This window comes from Parasteatoda tepidariorum, chromosome 4 (assembly GCF_043381705.1).
Source record: "Parasteatoda tepidariorum isolate YZ-2023 chromosome 4, CAS_Ptep_4.0, whole genome shotgun sequence".
NCBI classification, from domain to species: Eukaryota; Metazoa; Arthropoda; class Arachnida; order Araneae; family Theridiidae; genus Parasteatoda; species Parasteatoda tepidariorum.
In genome coordinates, this window is record NC_092207.1 from 54,041,643 (window position 1) to 54,062,813 (window position 21,171).

Consider the following 21,171-nt stretch of genomic DNA (forward strand, 5'->3'; position numbering starts at 1 on the left):
CTTAAAAAGATATTTTTAAAGATATTTTTGGCGACATTTTATTCAAATGTAGCCAAATAAGGGATAAAATACAAAACATGGCAAACCTTAAGAATTATTCACAATGAAATATTAACTTTCCAAAATTTTTTTTGGCCTTAGGACCTCTGAGAATCAATACATTTCTGAAAGCTCTTATGAATGGTACAATTATGTTTAGATTTGAACCCAAATTGCAATAACAAAACTGCATAGAATATAAGGCTTGTTCACACATCTCCTCGTAATCATAACATAAGCGGACGGATACACCGGAAATTTTCTAAATTTCTTCCGGTTTAAGGACGCTTGTTATTGTTTACATTAAACCACCTATCCATATCGAATTTAAAAAATACGAAAATAAAAATCATGATGCGTAATTTTTAAATTGAAAATACGAATCTCAATGTCTAATTTTTAAATGATGTATAAATACGAAAATCAATGTTTGATATTACATTTTTTAAATTGAAAATACGAATCTCAATGTCTAATTTTTAAATGATGTATAAATACGAAAATCAATGTTTGATATTACATTTTTTAAATTGAAAATACGAATCTCAATGTCTAATTTTTAAATGATGTATAAATACGAAAATCAATGTTTGATATTACAACCACATAAACGAATCACGACATGGGATTATAAACAGTGTGAATACGAATCACTGCATATTGTTTTAAAAATGTGTAAATACAAATCGCGATATTGGATTTTTAAATCTTGTAAATACAAATCGCAATGCGAAACTTTTAAATAAGGCAAATATGAAAATCAACACTTAATAATAAAATTGCGATTTTAAAAACTTGTAAATACAAATCTCGATATTGGATCTTTAAATCCTGTAAATAAGAATCACAGTGTACGATATTTAAATCTCATGAACAAGAACCACAATACGCAACTTTTAAATCGAAAATTGCTGTTTGATATTAAAATTTTGTGAATAAGAATTGAAAATCAGAAATAAATATAATTATTTTATTTCAACCACTGAATTTTCAGAAAAAGCAAAATATTTATAAAAAAACACGAAACTTCTAGCGAAAGGCTGCAACTTGAGAGACAAAAGCTAAAAATGCGAAATCCGCTAAAAAGAGGAAAAATCTCTTCAATGCTACATTAAAATAACCATTAAGCTTTGACAATTTCACAGGAGAAAAATTAAAACATTGCAGAATAAAACAAACTCAAAAGGTAACACACACTGCCACCACCTAGGAAACCAATATATAATCTTTAAATTTATTCTATGGACAACAACCAGTAGTTTCAGTAGACAATTAAAGTTGGTGCTATCAGTTACTCTGATATCAAAGACGATAATAAGATTAAAATACTTACAGAGCTAATCCTATAAAACCTTTTAAAGGAATTAATCCCCATACAAGACCTAACAATACACCTATGATTTGTCGAGTCCAATAAATTACATCTAAGAATTCTTCCTAAAAAGATTTTAAAAAAAGGATATTTTTAAAAACAAATTACATAAATGAATACTATAACTACAAAGCATAAATTAGGTACTAAGAAATTCAGAATTGATAATTTAACAAATCTTAATTTTTTTCACAAATAAATTTTTATTAGATCATTTTATAATAGCGATTAATAACTTCTTATTAAAATTCAACTCAATAATCAATTTTACAACAAAAATTTTTATGATGCTAAAAGACATTAACAGTAAAGAAGACGTGGAAAAGGAAATATATACGTGGAAAGTTACGTTATAAGACGTGGAAAAGGAAAGCAAAGTGTAAAGACTCAAAAATCATATTAATTTAGTAAGAATAATTCAAAATAAGATTAAATAGTAATTGTAAATTTGAAAATAAATAAACAAGCAATTCAGCGAAATCGAGTAACATACATTATTAAATAAATTGAGCAATGAACAAAATGCAATGAAACGTAAAAAATAAATTCAGAAATCCAAGGCAACTTTGCCTAATCATAATTAAATTATCACATTAAATTTTTTTACCAACACTTACTTTATCAGGCCATTTAGAGCAAGGGGTAAAAGTCCGAACCCACACGGAGGGCAAAACATTTTTAATATTGCCATTTCTTTCAGATTTTTTCTTTTGCATAATGATCAGTTATTTAATTTAACATAATAACACATTCACACATCCTCAATTCCACGCTGCGATTATAACTGGATTTGTTCTCATTTTCTTTTCTTTTTTTTATTTGTTGTTAAATTTATGCCAAAACAGTCACAGTTACAAAACTCATCAGCATGTATTGATAATTAATTTGCTTTTTTAATTAAAAGAATAATTTCTAAGCTGATAACTGAGGATTAAAGTGATAAATTTTAAATTTTTAATGCATAACTTCATTAATAAATATCCATTTGATCTTCCTATTGTAAGAAAGGAAATAATGATAGCCTGATAATTTTCGATTTATGGAGAAAATAAATCTTTTCCATCAATTTGCGACAATAATTGTTTAATATGAAAAAAGTTTTTAAACTAAATTAATATGAAACAAAAACAAAAATGGGCGGTGTCATGCGGCGTCCTAAAAATTTGCAGACAGCTACTCCGTTCTGTTTCTCCCCTACCCACATCCCTTTCCTCCACCTTTCGCTTCAACAGGATCGGATTATTGGCTTGTTTTTATTCATGTGTTGTGGATGCTGGTGAAAATATTTGTGCTGTTTTGTGTTCATTATTAAATTTTATGGTGAACGATGAGTTCTAAAAGATGTTCGCGTTGTGAAAAAACTGTTTATCCACTAGAAGAATTAAAGTGTTTAGATAAGGTAATAAATAAGTTATTTAGGCTTAGCTGATTTACCTAGTTCTTAGAAAACTTGATTATTTGTCCTATATTTTAAATATTCAGTGAATGCATGTTAACCTTGTAAGGACATGTTTTGACATAACTCTTAAAAGCATTCGTATTTTTCAATACTATAATTGACCTTATTTGAGAAGTCTCCTGTTAAACTACAATTTTAAGGTTCATAAAATTCTTTCCAATTCTGCAGTGATAGATTTTGAATTGGAAAGTATTTCATTTAATCCAAATTTTGAATAGAAATATTTAAAATAACTAATATAGCCATATTGTAAGTGTCATGCTGCTTATATGTGACAATTATGTTGAATTTAAAATTATTTAGATTTATGTTTGAAAATATCAATTATACCCATGATTATAGAGCTCTTCAACAAAGTAATGAAATGTTAATAAGTTCGATTTTCTTTTTGAGGTGCGTCAAATTTTAAAAGCATGAACTATTTAATAAATAATTAATTATATTTCACAATAACTGTCACTTCAGATAATTGGTATTAAAGTAGTCACCAGCTTATCTTGTTTACTGTTAATCTTATCTAAACATTATAATCTAAGAGATACTCCAGGAGCTTTACTTTATCCTTCATTGTTTAACCAGATATGTTATTTGTTTTAGAAGATAAGCTCTAAAAAGTATTTATAATTATTATTTCAGATATTTAGTGCTAATGAAATGTGTGAGAATGATCAAGATTCATTTCCATTACTCATTTTCACACAGTTAATTTTTATTCCACTATCAACATTATAATATTAAGGATTTACAATTATTTTCAAAACCAATTAGATTTTATTTGCGTCTAACAAGCTGTTCTCTAGATAAACAATCTTTGTTTTTAAAAATGATTGCGAAGAGATTTCTCAACAAAATATTTTTTCACTATTTTCTCAATAGAAGTAATTACAGAAACAAAAGAAACATCTAATTTATGAAATATGACCAAAGATGAAATATTTTTTTAACAAAAATTTAATATTTATTTAAAAGTATAATCGATTTTTCCAGCCATTACTGACAATTCAATTCAAATTATCTGATATATATATTATATTAGTGTATACTGGATGTAATAAAATATAATATGGATATGAGCACCGTGAGAATTCCTACAAGGATTGCAAACAAGCAATAAAAATGTCTGCAGAGATCTTTAAAATCATTTTGGCAGACTTAGATAAAATTAAAAAATTTTTGCAATTATAAAATGTTAAATTTCTAAAATTTTTTTACTCTTGTGATTAGTTTCACCCTTTTTTATTGCTCCCTAATTTTGACAAAATTTGTTCTAAAAGCACCGATTTTTTTTAATAGTGTTTACATTTTATCATAATTCTATATTGATTATTATACAAAACAAGCCAGTATATATTCAGGGATCTGTCTAGGTTTTTTTGGAGAGGTTCCCATTTCGTTAAAATTTAGACATAATTTGTAAAAATTATATTAGAAAATCAGCACAAAAATTTGTATTTATCGTTTCGTACGGTATACAAAAATAAAATTTTAAGAAATTGTATTTTGTGTTTTCCTAAAGTTGAATTTGTAAAGGTACTGCTAAGCGGTAGTAAATTTGACCTTGACAGACCCGTGATATTTCTTTAAATTTAGCAGTTTTTTGAAGATATAAAACTGGTTATTGATTTTCCTTATTTTAAGCTTGTCTTTTTTTCTTTTTTTTGCATACCTTAAATTAAAGTTACCTTTTTTTTTCATTTTTATTATTATGGGTTATACTATAAAATTTTTTACAATGGTTGTTAAATTTCTACAAACAATGTTTTTGTTTATTATGCATATCTGCGTTGCTGAAATTCGCATTTAAAATCTTTTTTAATTTGATTATACTTGATTTAGGGACATTAGATATTACCATTGTGTTGTTTTTTATCTAACCCACTTTTTCATAAATTATACTTCAGAGTTCTCCCTAGGAATAAAAAAAAGGTGCTGCCTTTCAGAAAAAGGCCCTATAAGTTTTGAAAGGGTAGTCATACAACTCTGTAAAAATTTACCAAAATTGGTAATATTTTGTAATAATTGAATTTGATTCTCAACAATTTTTAAATTACCCACTTATACTATTTTATGTGTATATATTTCAAAAAAATATTTCTCTTTCATTATCAGTGTAAAAAAAATTTTTTTAATTTATAGACATAATTAAAGGTGTGCTAGTAGACAATCTCTGGGCATAAATATTTTTAAAAAAATTATACTAAATTATTAATTGATAAACAACTTGAAAGATTTTTATCTTATTTAAACTGAAAATTATAAAAAATAGAATAAAAATTTTAAGTTGCTTTTAAAAAAAAAAAAAAAAAAAATTATTATTAAAGAAATAATTTTAGAATGTAAAACTATTTTAAAAATTTTATACCCCCATCATGAAAAAAGAGATACTTATAACAATTGAACAAGTTGAGAATAATCATAAAAGTAAATATTTGTAATAGTAATCAGAATTAAACCTATAAACACGGATAATTTACCAATGTTTAATTATTATTTACGCAGTGAACTAATTTTTAAAAAAATGGAATATAAATAAAAAGGCTGTGTTTTTAAGGGAGGGCAGCTTATGTTTACAAAAAGGACAATGGAGGGAGGTCATTTATAAAGATCAAAGGACATGCAGGACTAACCGCCCTTCTTCAAGTGCTTAGGAAGAATAACGTCAAAAATTATCTATTGTATTAAGCACTAACCTATTAAAAAAAAATTTTTTTTTTGTTTTGTTTAAATTGATTATTTTTGAAAATGCGATATGTCTTTTACGAACTAAAAAGTTCTTTATTTAATTTTTTGTACAATTATAATATTTATTGGATTTTAATGTTGGATCAATTTATAACATTAAAAACATCACCCAAATTGATTAATCTTGCCATTATTTTTTAATTCATTCTAAAGCTAACTCTAAAAAACTTTGTACTTATACCACTTTTCAATTAGACTTATTCTACTTTCAGAAATATCGACAAATTTATCTTGCTCACGAGCATCTTTTTTAAACATAATACCCTCTTTGCTATATTTGCAAATATGTGATTCATGACTTTACTCTAATTCAGTGCTGTTTCTCAATTTTAGTTCTTATACCTCCCAGAGGCAATTTAATTATCAAACAAGGCTGAACTACTCACCAAATTTGTTTTAACACTAAAGCTTTATTTTTAATTTTTTTGATAGAGTAAAATATGTTCATAAACAGATCTTAATAGAATTATAAGGGAAATATTTTGGAAGTGGGGAGCATTTTCTTTTCAAAAACATTCTTTTAACTATGTATAGTTTTAAGTGAATGATCTCAACTTTTGAAGGAAAAAATGAAAGATAAAAAGTCATTTTGTAGCAATCATGGGCAATTACGAGAGTGAACAGGCACTCATTCCTTCAGTTTTAAAATATTCTTCTAAGATTGAAAACTTTTATTCAGCTAAAAATTTAATTTTTCGATTGTTTAAATTAAAAATAACAAGTAATAATAATAGTCTCAATTATTAGAAAATAACTTAAAAATTTAATTTAAATTAGCCATGATAAATTACCTCTATATATCATTAAAACAACAAATTTGTATATTTTTTTAAAAAAAATTTTGTTACTTGTAATTTGCATTTTAAATAATTTCTTTATGAGCAGCCAAGGATGGAAAGTTTTTTCCAACTCAGCTGGAAGAAATTGAGGAAACTCTCTCAAAAAGAAATATCAAATATTAAAATGATTTTTAGACAGTTGATAGTTGCAATTTAGTTTTAAGGAAAGTATTTATTTCCCAGCTATTTAAGAAGTGGGATCAATTTTAAATAAGTAAAACTAACTAAAAAGCATCTATCATAACAAAAAAAGGATGAATTTCTTAAGAAATTAAAATAATTATTGTCCTTTATTATTTTATGTAAAAGAGTGTAGTAAAACCTAATTTTATAATTCTATAAAGAATTTTTAAAAACTCTTAATCTTATTTCATTAATACTACTTCACTTAATTAACAAATCATATATTAAACGTACTATTCTGTCTGCTACAAATATGTAGAATATTAAAGTGCATATATTGAATTCACAATTATAAATAGAATACTAATTTTTATTGTCAAATGGTGTAAAGAATAAATATTCAAACTGACTCTTAGATTTGAAATTTTGCATGAAACTAAAAAAATTGAAACTAGTTATTTTTTTTTTAAAAAAAAAAAGGTAGATACGAAAAACTTTTAACTTTATGGTGCTATTTGCTGATTGAGGTAGGGTGTACTATTTAAATTTAAGCAGTATCTTTTGATATTAATTGTTATAATAATCTTGTTAATTTTTAGTTTCTTCCACTTCAGCCAGATTCTTCCAGTTTGTCAAATAACGCAATTTAATGCCTCCAAAAGTCTGTCCTTTTTGTATTGTCAATAACACGCCAAAAAAATAAAATAAAACAAAATTAAAATTTATTAATTTAAAGTTGATATATCATTTTAATTGACAGAGAAGGAACAAAATTTAGTAAAGTCAGTTCTGCGGATAGAAAGATGATTTACTGTGGTACAATTTGCATTCTAACAAACTTATATTATTATGTATTACCTATTTTTGATTTATTGTTTTTTTTACAGTTATGGCACAAGCAATGTTTTAAATGCCAAGAATGTGGTATGACACTGAATATGAAAACTTATAAAGGCTATAATAAGCAGCCATATTGTAATGCGTAAGTTACTCAAGTTTTTATTATTATTATTTTTTGGCATTTTTAAAATATTTTGGAACATTTAAAATGTTTGGACAAATGTATCTGCAAACTTTTCTTGTACCTATTTGATTGGAAAATGTACAAATTGGAAATAACAGTCTACATGTTTCGAGCACTCAAAAATCAATACCCATTTTCCCAACTTGCCAGGTGGCAATTAGAAGAAACAAAATTGATTTAAAATGTAAAATGTTAAGCTGCCAGCAAACAGACTTAGATAAACAAAAAGATCTTCTGTGAAAACCAAATCTCAATTTAAAAACTTTCTGCAAGCAATCAACTCTTGTAACTAGTTTCAACACTTTTGTTGCCGTCTCTAACTAAGACTAAAATAGAAATCCAAGAGTGTTATGTGAAAAACACTTTTTCAATAATTGAAAAATGAGGTAGAAAAAGTATGTAGAATGCATATATCCATAGAATGAACGTTTCATATATCAACGTTTATATATCAACGTTTTAAAATAAAATTATAATTTTAATAGAACTTTTATTTATTTTTATTAGGTAAATAGGAATCTCAATGTGTGATTTTAAAACCGCAATATTTAATTTAAAAGATATCACATCTTGATATTTAATTAAAAATGCTTGAATTCGTATGTTGGTGTTTGTTTTTAAAATCACTTGGGTACAAGTCTTGTTGCCTGATTATAAAATCGCTTGAATATTCGGTGTTTGATTTTTAAATCTTGTGAATTCAAGTTTTGATGTATAATTTTTGAACCACATGAATAGGAATTACACTGTTTTATATAAAGTTGTGAAAATATGCAACACGATGTACAATCTTAAATCATGTAATTACAAAATGGGATGTGTGATTTTAAATACTGTGAATACAAATCGCGATTGGAATTTTTCGGTAATTTGAATGTCATTTTAAATTGCATTTGTACAGATTGGAAAAAGATTGTAAACTTTTACCGAACAGAGTAGTAGATTCAGATTTCCTTGTATGATTACTATAGAGAAACAATAAATGCAATTTAAATTATAGAAAAATCTAACTAACTAACTAACTCAGTGGCGCGACAGCCCATTAAGAGGGCCAAGGCCGACTGTGCCCATCTCAGTTTTCTTGACCTTTGGGCTCTGGGGTGCAGGAGCATATGTTCCGGTCAGGTGGTCAGCCGAACGCGGAACCCCCAGTGTTAGTTCCCAAGCATAGAAAAATCAGGAACTTAAAAAAAAATTTCAAGATAAAGGCCTCGAGAGAAAAGAAAACTAGTAGATGGTTGAAATTAGTAATTCATTAAAACATTCTATCCTTTATTAAATTCAAAATGTTTTATTATATCATTAATTAATAATTTTTGGTACATTAAGATAATTGGTGTAAAGTTGGCTAAAATGCCAATTTTATATCAACTATCTTAAACATTTACCATTCTTGTCAGAAAAAAATATATATTAAGGTTTCAAGCATCTATAATTTGTACAGACTGCAAAATAAAAATATATATGTATTTCAATACGATGCTGTTTAAACTTGAATGTTTAACAAAAATTGAACCTAATTATGAACATTTACATACTAAAGTAAAAAAAATCAAGTTGAAAAAAAAAATTTAAAAAGCAAAATATTTCAGTAAATTAAATAAATTATGAGAATGAGTGTCAAAATATATATACATTGTCTTATCACGATTCTTAATTTTATTATGGCTCTAAAGTATTAAAGTTTTAAAACTAAAGCATTAGTTTTTTTTTTTTTTTTTTTTTTGAAAGGAAATAGAAAAAAAATAACCTCTTAATTTTTAAAACAAAACTTTAATGCTATAACTAATATTTTCGAGAAGAAAAAAAATATTCATAAAGCATTGAAAGAGATAATGTCTATCAGAAACGCTTTTAAAAATGTAGCGCTGTCATAAAAGCGCCTATAAAAACAAAGATCACGTACAAAATAAAAACAGAAAAAATAAAAGGTGATCTAATTTTTTAAAGAAAATTTTAAAGCTAAACATTTCAGTTTTCCAATTACCTTATTTTCAAGAAAAAATTGAAAATTAGTCTAATAGAGATCCTATTAATTGCCGCGTCATAATAAAAGGATAATTTTTTTGAAAAAGAAAAAGCTAGATAGAAATCAAAACAAAAGTCGGTTTTAATTTTTCAATGATAGATATTAACGTCTAAAAATCTTAATTTAACATTTTCACATTGCCATATTTTTAGAAAAAAGTGACCATAAAAATATAGCATTCATTAGAAACACTCTTTAAAAAATTGTCTTTATAAAAACGCTGATAAAAAGAAAAGTTAATAATAAAGATCATTAGAGAAACGTTGTTGGTTCTGAAATATAGCTTAAATGTTGATAATCACTGTATTCTATGTTACTAGTTATCTGTTTTATCATACAAGAAAAAAGTGTCAATAAAAGAATAAAGTCTATTCAAAACACTCTGTTAGCATGCCTCGCTTTAGTTAAGACAGGAAAATGAAAAAGAATTCTCAACTTTTAAAATATAAAGTGTTGAAAAAGCAAAGTTATTGACTTGCCTGAATATAAAAGAAAAAAGCCAGCATTAAAAAACTAATGATTCTGCATAAAGAAATCTAGTTTCAATTCTTCAAATTTCTCTTTTCCTCTTGTCTTGCGGAACAGTAATTAACAAGTTTTAGAACTTAAAAAATATGTGTAAAAACTATTTCTAATAACGCATAGTAAAATATATGATTTCAGATTACTTTTTATTAAATCTATTAACCCCTTCTTGCTACCGTGAAAATGGCGGGGTGAGGTTTCTCTCTCTATTTCTCGCTCCCGTGTTATTGACGGGCTGGAGTGTTCAGTAGTAACGCGCCAATAAGAATAAAGCTAATTCATTTATTTTGCCCGGGAAATTTGTATTTTTTATTTTACACACCAGATGGCAGTACCAGGATATTTTTAAGGTAATTGTAGATAGTTAGTTTATTTTAAACTAGATGTGAGCAATAATCAAATACCAAAGCCAAAAAATAGGTACTTTTATGACCGTTTTCTTGAAAATTAACCGATCGTTAAGGGGTTAAAATTTCTCCCTGTAAAAATTTAGTTGAAAAATAGTTTTCAAAATATTACTTTGGTATATTATTAACAATATTTTCCAAATAATATTTTGAAATAATCGGCCAAACATTAGGCCGAATATTCGTGACATCCCTAGTTGGCATGGCACCATGGATCAGCATTAGGGATCATCATGTGTGTATGCTATGGCATACCATACCATCACATGCTTTCCCATCGTTTTAAAATCTTTTAGTTTGTTTTTCTAAATTTGTACCAAACTTTATTTTCAAGCAACGCATTTTAAATTGCAGTAAGGGTTGTAGGGTGTAAAGAAAGTAAATTTGTCATTAGCTGCAATCTTGACTTAACAAAAGACAATTTAAAAATCGCTCGAACACTAGTGTGAACAATATTTTCAATCAGGAACATTGCTTAAGAACAAGTTAAGTACGCTTGGTGGTGAAAGCCTTGAAAGTTGCTTGAAGTCAAAAGTTTCTGAGTTTTCACCTAAATTAGTGCCTCTTCACAATCTCAAAAATCTCACTAATATTATGTATTTGCGTTTTGATTATATTACTATTCTTTGCAAAGCTTTATGACCTACTCAAGTTAGATTTTTAAAGTCAAGTTTATTTGAATTAGCTATTATGAAAAATTAATCAGTTTTCTTTGATACGGTTAATTACTTCTGTTACTACATATAATAAAAAGTTATGGGTTTTTCAATCACTATATACTTAACAGCAGATAATCGAACACAGTTCGAGGGAACTTTTCATTAACTTGAGAAAATTACTTGCTGTCGGAAAAAAATATTTGACTATTCGTTAAAAAAAAAAAAAAAAAAAAAAAAAAAAAAAAAAAAAAAAAAAAACTCCCTAGGAGAGTGTTAAAAAACTTAATTCAAATTGTTCAAAAAGGAACATGTGAATAAGCTATGAAAAGTTAAAATGTGAAGTCTCTTATCTATCTTGCCATTAATCACGGTGTTACTAGAATAGATTCCACCGCTTGTTGCTCATGTGTCTGCTAACATTTTCTTATACAAACGCTAGTGAATCGCATGTCCGATCTGTTCTTCATTTTTAGTCTTGCATTTTCATTTATTTTTATACACACATATTTAATGATTGATAAAAAGAAATTTTAAAATATCCAGTAAATCGGTTTGATTTTATTTTGTGCTTTAAATAGACTGTCCATTTTTTGGTTTACTACGATAAATGTTCAGCTCCATAGCCTTGTAACTTTGAACCCAGTCCAGAAGATAAGGAGACTCTTGGATCAAGCATTAAGACTAACCAGATTTCGTTGAGGACTTTTTAATAGAACTGCGTTTGCGTTACAAGCAGTAGGAAAACCTCCTACGATTAGCCCTTCGGCAAGGGATTCTAACCTATGATCCTTAGATTACTGAAGATATATTGCGTCAGCACTTCGATCGTTGCGAGCCGGAATATAATTCATATCGACCTTCCATTGCTCGATTTTAACCTGGGTCACCTCATTGGGATTCGAGCATCTATCCCTCGAACCACTACGTCTCAGTCGGTTTGATTATCACACTTCATGTTGAAATATCAGCTTTTGCGTCCCCTTCCCTCTGATATAATTTGAGTTTGAAAAAATATGTTGAAAGTCCGTCCTGGTTTTATAGACTTTCTTGCCACTGCTAGAACTTAATGTTCGGGACGGTGCTATTTCGATGTATTGATATTGTCAGAGATCGGCAAACTGTTGCTCGCGACCCACCCGCATATGATATTTTTGAGATTCGAAAGGTGCAGAGAAAAGTAGACTGGTGCAGAGTTTGCAGACTTCTAATATTTATTATGGTAAAATAATAAATAGTATAGAAAGAGTCTCAGCTATCGAATTTAATGCGAAGAGTATAGCAATCATCTAAATTCTCAAATTTTGTATTAGAGTAAGAATAGTTATTAGAGTTTTGTTACTTTATTAAATGGAAGCTGGTTTTGGACAGGACGGACACTTGTGTTTTTCTGTCTTAAAGTATTCAAAACCTTAAACATTGGTAAAAGATAAAAGTTTCATATGTTTAACCATTGTACACATAATAATTACATATATTAATAAATATTTGATACCTTTTATACAATTTGCTTTAACTTATTAAAGGAAAATATAATATGATAGGAAAAGATTTTACTTTTGAAGCTTCACAATTCATTGAACAACGAAAGTGAATACCTTATCCCTTAAATATGAATAAATACGCTTTTAATACTAATAAATTATTTTTATGCATAAGGATAAATAATGCAATATTAAGCATAATAATAAACTTTTTTAATGAAAACAAAACTTGTCTTCATTTTGTTTCTTGTTCAAAAATTAACTTATTATCTTTCACAATATATATTTTTTTAAAATTGTGACATAATTTGAGTGAATAGGTTTTAGACAGTTTTAGACAAAGGGGTTTTAGACAGGATGATTTAAACCGTGGATTAATCCACTCTGACCTAAACCTTGCCAAATCTGAGTAAAATACTTAAGAAATTCGATCTAGCGTTATTATTATTAATGTCAATGTCGTCATCAACTATCTGAGTCACATTTCCTTCTATTGTGACGCTAATGGGGGAAAGCATCGTAGAGTAGTAAATTTTAATTCATAGGCATGTCAAAGTGATACTGTGTGAGCTGAGAAACAACGTATTCTACCTGTGTCTTTTGATCCAGGAAAAGAATTATTTGTTCTTTTATCACAATATGGAACTTCTTTTTGCCCTTACGTTAGTCTATGTGGCAGACTCGAAAAATATAGTTTTCAGGCCGAAAATTACTTAAAATTATTGATTTAAAATCATTTGCAAGATAATGTAGTTTTTTTATTATAAATTTTTGGAGGGGTATACAATTTTCGATATGACGATTTTAAAAGCAGTTTCATTCTAAAAAATCGTTTTTCCTTTTTGGTTAACATTTAAACTGACGTGTTTCTTTTCATAAGATGTAACAGGATTAAGCTAGTTGTGTAAGGATTTAAAAATTAATTTTAATCCTCCCATGTTATCTCATGCGTGAATTATTTAATTGTTTAGTGACTTCATATAATTGCATAAAGTTTAACAATAATCAGATCAAAAGGAAGAATCGGTGTTGTAACCTTAACGCGTTTTGAAAGTTTTTAACTTCCTGGTAAGCTATTATTCAACATATTACTTAGAGATAATATTTATTTACTTATTTTTCATTGATAGAAATGATTGGGAAGACTTACAAATGTATAAAATAAAATGTAGTTTAAAAACAAATCATTTATAAAAAACTGACTTTAAAAAAATAAATTATTTTTTATTAAACAATATTCGGCGTGATTGCAAAATTTGGTTTTTAGTGATGAACTATTTTATTCGATTAGTTTATTAAAAAATCATTTTATTTCCACATATTTTAATTTTTTGTGGGATACGCTATCATCTTATAAATATTGCTCGAAATTAAAGGTTGTCCATTAAAATTTGACTGTGACCAATATTGAATAATAATCAACAACCAGCATCCAATTACCGTCAATCGAGTATTAAGAGATCTTCTTTCTTATTTATTTATTTATTAGTCTGCGTTTCTGTCACGAAATCTTTGATCTGCGTGCTTTTAGGTCTCGTCATCATTTTGAATATTTTGCAATACCTGTATTTTTGTATTATTTTTTTTCCAATTTCACTCAAATAGTTATTTACTTTTAGTATTTAATATAACGCTCCACATAAATAAATCTGCTTCAAATTCTGTTTATTAAGACATAATGACAAAATTTCGTTTCATATATTAACTTATTTACATCTTTTAATTAGTTTACAAAAATATAAATATTGTTTTTGAAAAGAAAAAGTATTTTATATGAGTATATTATTTTTCTTTCCTAAATCTGAAGGGAATATGTAAAATTACGAGTGAAAATTTGTACGGACAAGTGAAATCGTTTATTTCCTGGTCTTTAAGTCCAATATAGTGACATCCAAGTTGGATGATCCAACTAACTAAATACAAGCAACACGCTACCGCAATCATATTTATCCGAAATTCGAAGTTCTGTCTATCATCAAACGCTCCTCGTCTCATCTGAAATTTCCCTTCATGACTTTGCTTGCACTTTTGTTTACTTTTTCTATTCGAACTTGTGACTCAAACCTCTGACTTTTAACAGCCTCCATAACTTTCATCTTTCTGCACACTCACACTGCCTACAAGTTCCTTTTTTTTGACGTCATGGGGTTATCCCATCAACGACGACCACCCTACTTGGAACCGTCGTTTCTTGAAGAAAAAAAAAGGAAAAAAAATGTCTTTGGTTTTAAGTTACATAAAAGCTTAGCATCCTCTTTAACATCGAAAATGTTGCTTCTTTTTTTAACATACTTAAAAATGGGTGATTAACCCTTTTGTTTGTATAAAATAACAGCAGCTCTTAACATATTTCTGGCGAAATATGGCATCAACGTATACAATATTCAAGTTAAAATGTAATTTCTGCTTTTATTCAATTTTAAGAGTAATTCGAGAATAATTAAGAAACTAATTTTATTAGCTTGTTAATGATAATTGTGATTGTTTCTGGGAAATTTCCTTGAATAAAATGTAGAATACGATAATATATTTTCTATAATAATTTTTTTCTTCGTGCATGGCGGGTTTTTTACTTCTTAAGAATTGTCTTCTAGGGTTATAAATTAATGGAAGATTGTCGTGTAGGATTATGAAAAACTGTAAATAAGTTGAAATTACTTTTATACCTAGTTTTCCTATGTTATGAATCTATGATTCAAATGCATTTTGTATACAAACACGATGTACATTTGGTTCAAGGTTATGGCCATTGAGGACCCCGATAATTCTGTGCTTGCCCCCCCCCCCTCCGATTTCTTAATTTCTAATTCCCTGATTTCCGTGCCCCGGATTATTTAAAGGCCATTCAGATATTTAAAAATCATAATCATAAGATCATAAGCATCTTAACATAAAGCAATTTTTTATGATTTGCTAATTTTTATTGTTATGGAGGAGATACCAGGGGATAGTGTATTCACCTCCCTATGAGGTTCGAATCCTAGCGACGGCAGATGGATACGAACTCTGCTCACTTCTCGCACTGACCACAGTGCTAACGTAAAATATCCTCAATGGTAGACAGATCAGGCGTTCGAATCCCCATGCCGTGAGGCTAACCGGGCGTGGTTTTCCTCTAAATGTGACGAAAATGTCTTCTAATTGTGACTAAAGGGTTAGTTCCATTAAAAAGTCCTTCAAGAAAGATTGTTGGTCCCCCGTGCTTAATCCAGGAGTTCTCTTGTCTTCTGGGTTGGGTTCAAAAATTATAAGGCCACGTAGTTAACATGGATAATCGAAAACTCAGAATTGGGCCGGCTGTTTGACGTCAGTTATAAAACATTGTAAGACACTCGCTTTATAAGAGGGAAGTTTTAATTTTAAAAAAAATCTTGCCAAAGCATTGGGGAGAGTTGATGAGTGAGAACTAAAAACACTTTACTCAAAAAGTCTATCAGTGTTTAATTATTTACGCACAATTACCTTTCTATCCAGGGAAAAGCATTTCCGACTACGACCACTCCCTTGAAAATATTCAACAATTGAAAGTATTTCGTAGACAACGTGTGTAGGATACTGAAGGCCAAATAAAACAAAACACAGATATGCGTGATCATCTCTTGTCGAAGTGACCTTTTCGTGCGCTGACATTATTTTCAATATGCATTCTCTCAGATTATATAAAAAAAAGAAAGAAAAAAAAAATCCTTACTTTGAAATATGATTGGCACAATTGTTTAAGTAATTTGATAGGTACTACACACAGGCTGTGTAAACATTTAACCTTATTAAGTTTTTTAAATGATATCATTCGTTATCTCTAATACAATACTGACTTATAACTTGACTATATAAGTTTCATAAGATATGATGCTCCTTAGATATACATTGATTTTAACGATTTATACGAATATTTTCATCGAAAAAAAAGGTGCATAATTATTTTCAGGGAAAGAAGAGAAAGATAAAAACAGAAGCTTTACTTTAAAAAAAAGAATGAACTGGGTGCTCATTTTTATTTGATGTTTTCTGTTTAATCTCTTGCTTCATGTATATTTTATTTGAACACATGATTACCGGATTGCATTCTGGAATTCAATAAAAATGAGTTAAAACTGCAATGAAATTGAGAAAATGATTTTAAAATAAATTACTATTTTAATTTTTAAGAATCAATCGCTTTTGAAAAAATAAAATCTTTCATTTAAAAGAAATCAATTATGAAAACTTGTGATAATGTTTAGAACAATTTACGACATTCTTTTAAAAGCTACTCCACAGAAAAAAGAACTATCACCCTGAGTAATTTTTACCTAATTATCGGATTGTCATGCACTAAGTTACAATTTTCACATTTTGGAAAACATGTTAATTAACTTGTACAAATTAAGTATAAATTACCTTTATTTGAATAAGCATACTTTTTTTTAATGGACATGTCAATTTGTGACAAAGATGACCCTATTTTTATTTATGTGTTTTTTTTTCAAGCTATATCTCCTCAATTAATAATGCCAATTAAAAACATTTTGAACAGAATCTTAAAACTTTTTCACTTATAATTTTATTGCAAAAGAATCCGTTTTATTTTACTCCACAGAAAAAAGATCTATCACCTTGTAGTCATTTTTACCTAATTATTGGATTGTCATGCACTAAGTTACAATTTTCATATTTTGCAAAGCATGTTAATTAACTTGTACAAATTAAGTATAAATTTCTTTTATTTGAATAAGCATACTTTTTTTTATTGGACATATTTCAATTCGTGACGAAGCCGACTAAATTTTTATTTATATTTTTTTTTTCAAGCTATATCTCCTCAATTAATAATGCCAATTAAAAACATTTTGAACAGAATTGTAAAACTTTTTCACTTAAAATTTTATTGCAAAAGAAGACGTTTTTATTGATAAATAAGCTTTTTTTCGTCCAACAGATCTGCCAGTTGTTTTAAGCCAGAATTTAGAATAAGGAAGCAACTGTTTAGTTAGTTTACAAAAAAAAAAAAATCAGTTTTTCAGTTAAAAATCTTATACTTTTATTTTTCTTTGAGAACTGGGGTGTAAACGTACAATTTAAAATTAAGTTTCAAACTTATTAGAATGTTTATGCAACATATATTCAATTTCTAACTATAAATTTATATCAGTATAATATGCATTTATGAATATTAATTATTAGTTTTGATCTTTCAACTTCTATTCATTTTTTGAACATACTAATATCTTTAATTCTATCTAAGGTTTAGTTATTTGGCTAGGGATATCCTATTGTTTTTTATTTTTTAATCAATTTATCGACTTCCGAAATCATATGCTTTTTCATCTTTTGTTTTTGACCTCTATTTTATTGGCAATCCTCCTAGACGGGAATTCTTAAAAAAGAAACTGAATTTTCCTATGCAGTAATTATTGATAGTTGTTCATCTAACAAGTTCCCAAATAATAATGTACATCTAACAGTAAATTTATTTTTGCTTGAAATCTGTATTTAAAATAATTTTAAAATAGAGATTTATATTTACATAAACTTCTTTGAAATATTGAACTTTCCTAGTGTATTTTACTATTTCTGTGAAAATCCAAAATCTCTGTATATTTGTACAAAATAATGTATGAAATGGAAGTTATAAGTATTAATTTAGGATCATTAGAAATCTTTAGAAAGGAATAAATACTATTTTAACTTCTGATATTTCTATGGAATTTGTAATAAATATGAATTGGTTATTTAATTAAAATCAACTGTAAGCGTTTTTTTTTTTTTTTTTTTTTTTTTTTTTTTTTTTTTTTTTTTTTTTTTTTTTTTNTTTTTTTTTTTTTTTGGAGAATGCGTTTTATTTTAATTGTTTTTTATTTTTTTGGTTGAAAATGTGTTTTATTCTAATTGTTTTTTATTGTTAATGGTACTGTTTATTTGATTTTTTTCTGATTTTATTAAATATTCCTACAAAATATTTATTATTACTATTGCTATTATTTTTTATGTTAGAAAAGGCAACAACAAACATAACATCAAATGTTAATTTAAAAACTGTAATGCTCTTCACAATTGTGCTTCTGTATTTTTTGCATAAAGATAATAACATTATATGAAAAGCAACTTCAATTACAATTGACACATTTTACAATTGTTTTTAATAACTTGATATAAATTATTGCACAATAAGCAATTTTATTGTTTGATTTATTTCACCCCTACTTTGTGCTACATTATGATATTGTTGAAGTGTAAAAATAAATAAATAAAAACTCTTCTCCTGAAGTGAAAAATTTAGGATGCATCTGGGTGCGAAAGTTTGAATTTATTTATTTTTTGTAGATGATTAGAAAAGATAAGTTTTTGAGCTATGAAATGAATGCTTGAATATGCTGCTTAATTTAATAAGCCACACACCAATAGAGAGATCTTCACAATTCATTGTTTTTCGAAAAGTTTATTCAAAATTATAAAGATTAAAAGCTCAATTTAATATATATTGCTTAAAAGGGAACCATATCCTCTGTTCAGCTGAAATTCCTCATTAAGAAAAGTTAGTGTGTGTTTTGTCTATAAGATATTGCAAGAGAAAAGTATTGATGGTATTTTTGCATTCCACCATCAGCCATTCATTTTTAAAAAATATCCTTGTCTTGTCACATTGTATAGGTATTTTTTAAAAATTGTGTTTTCCTCAAAGAAGATTAGGTTAAAATTCATGTTGCCGTATCAGAGTTAGGAATTATAAGTGTTTGCATAATTTTGTATTTTATTCCAGTAGGATGTGTCGGCTTTTCGAAGTTCGAATTTTAATAAATGCTATTAGCAGTTGGATTTTTGGTCAAAAAGTTAAGTAATTTTGTTTTAAATAGAGATTTTTTTTTGCAACCTAAAGCTAAGTTCTTAAGCTTTGTTTTGCACAATCTAAATTTAAATCAAACTATTAAAAGTTTGTTTTTATAAAAGGTTTACAATTTTTGGAGAGTGTTACAAATTTTTAGTTATCTAAATAAGTTACCAATTTTTTTATAATTGGGATTTACGCTAACAACGCTATTGAAAAAAAAATTTTACGCTAATTAAAATAAAACATTTTTTTTGAACCATTGATAATTAATTAAATTTGAAAAAGCTGTTTCAAGTGCAATTTATTTATTTCACAGAAAACTATGAAATTGTGCAAAACTATTTATACTTGGTATAATTTGGGTGTTAATTTTCAAATTTCAACCATGTTTATTTATTTTTGAAGTAGAATATTTATAAACTTTAATTGTTTTCTAGCCATTGTCCTCAAGCCAAACACACTGCAGTTGCAGATACTCCAGAAATTAGAAGGCTAGCCGAAAACACAAAACTGCAAAGTAATGTAAGTAGCTCCAATGAAAATATTATTAAAAAAGTATAATAAATGTCAATTATTTATTTTTTTTTTTAAAAAAATCTATCGTAAATACAGCAAATTCCCGTATTAAGAATGTTTTGAAAACAGGAAGCATTTTATTATTTATTTTAGTGGAGTATAGAATAATTATTGATTTTATACATACATCTTTAAATGATAAATTAATCAACCATAATTTACTAGTTAGGAAATTTTTATTATACTTTCTGGAAAATGTTAGTTCCTTTTAATAGGTTTATGTTCTAAGTAAAAAAAATGTGGTATTTTTAGTTATCTAGATGCATGTTATTTTTCAAAAAATATCTTTGATATAAGTGTATTAGATATAATATATTTTTCACTTATAACAGGTTATTATAAATATTACTTTTAAGCAAGAGTCAACAAATCTCTGGTGACCAATCGCCATAATGTCTAAAAAAATCTAATATTTTATTAAAATTTTACAAGATTTTCTTTTTTTTATCTGAAGTTTTTTACTTTTTAAAATAAAATTTTTTTTTTTTTTCTAAGCAAAACTTTTTACCAGAACATTCTTAAATACTCCTGTTATATCAAATTGTATGACATATTCACCTGATCATAGTTCCTATTTATCATGCGCTGGATATTTTTTATTGTTGTTACTTATTTTTAAGTAATATTAAATTAAAAGTAGAAATGATCTTAATGTAATTTCACAGGGAAAAAACTATTACCTTAATTTTCATTCCGCAACTTGCTGACTCCTAAAAATAAGTCATCGATGAATTTTTGTACACCCTTGTTTTTAACATAAAAGATGTTGTGTTATAGTTATAAATTTCAGTAAGTAGAGTATAGGATTTAAGTACTGCCGAGTACTGTACTTTCCGACTCTTAATCCTTACCGAGTTTCTTAAACTGAACTTCTAGACGACAGAGATTGTTATATGGAGCGTTGGCTGTCGTAAAAGTTAGAATATTAAAATCTGGTACATACAAAAGGCCAAAACTGACTGAAAAACATTTGGCATTCTCTTGTTAAAAGGAACCTCAGAGCTTAGAATAGTAACTATTGATTAATTAGTAAAACTATAAAATGAAGCAAGTCAAACAAGAAGTTAAGCTTTTTCGTATATATATAT

At 27.1% G+C, this 21,171-nt stretch overlaps 2 protein-coding genes across 6 annotated transcripts in view; one reads left to right on the forward strand and one right to left on the reverse strand.

Moving 5' to 3' along the window:
• LOC107452085 (GEL complex subunit OPTI) overlaps window positions 1-2,598 on the reverse strand; it is a 7,005-nt gene extending 4,407 nt beyond the window's left edge. Inside the window, exons 1-2 of the mRNA XM_043048656.2 lie at window positions 2,029-2,598; window positions 1,373-1,476 (exon numbers count right to left, since the gene is read on the reverse strand). Of these exons, the coding sequence (XP_042904590.1) occupies window positions 1,373-1,476; window positions 2,029-2,127 (203 nt within the window). The 5' untranslated portion in view covers window positions 2,128-2,598. The remainder of the gene's footprint in view (window positions 1-1,372; window positions 1,477-2,028) is intronic.
• LOC107452084 (LIM and SH3 domain protein Lasp) overlaps window positions 2,453-21,171 on the forward strand; it is a 32,923-nt gene continuing 14,204 nt past the window's right edge. For 3 of the 5 annotated variants that reach the window (XM_016068387.3, XM_016068386.3, XM_071179831.1), the window contains exons 1-3: window positions 2,554-2,810; window positions 7,462-7,556; window positions 19,945-20,029. In XM_016068387.3, coding sequence (XP_015923873.1) covers window positions 2,739-2,810; window positions 7,462-7,556; window positions 19,945-20,029 — 252 coding nt within the window. In that variant the 5' untranslated portion in view covers window positions 2,554-2,738. Of the gene's footprint in view, window positions 2,811-7,461; window positions 7,557-19,944; window positions 20,030-21,171 lie in introns of all 5 variants that reach the window. The other 2 variants (XM_016068385.3, XM_016068389.3) reach the window with 2 other exon arrangements.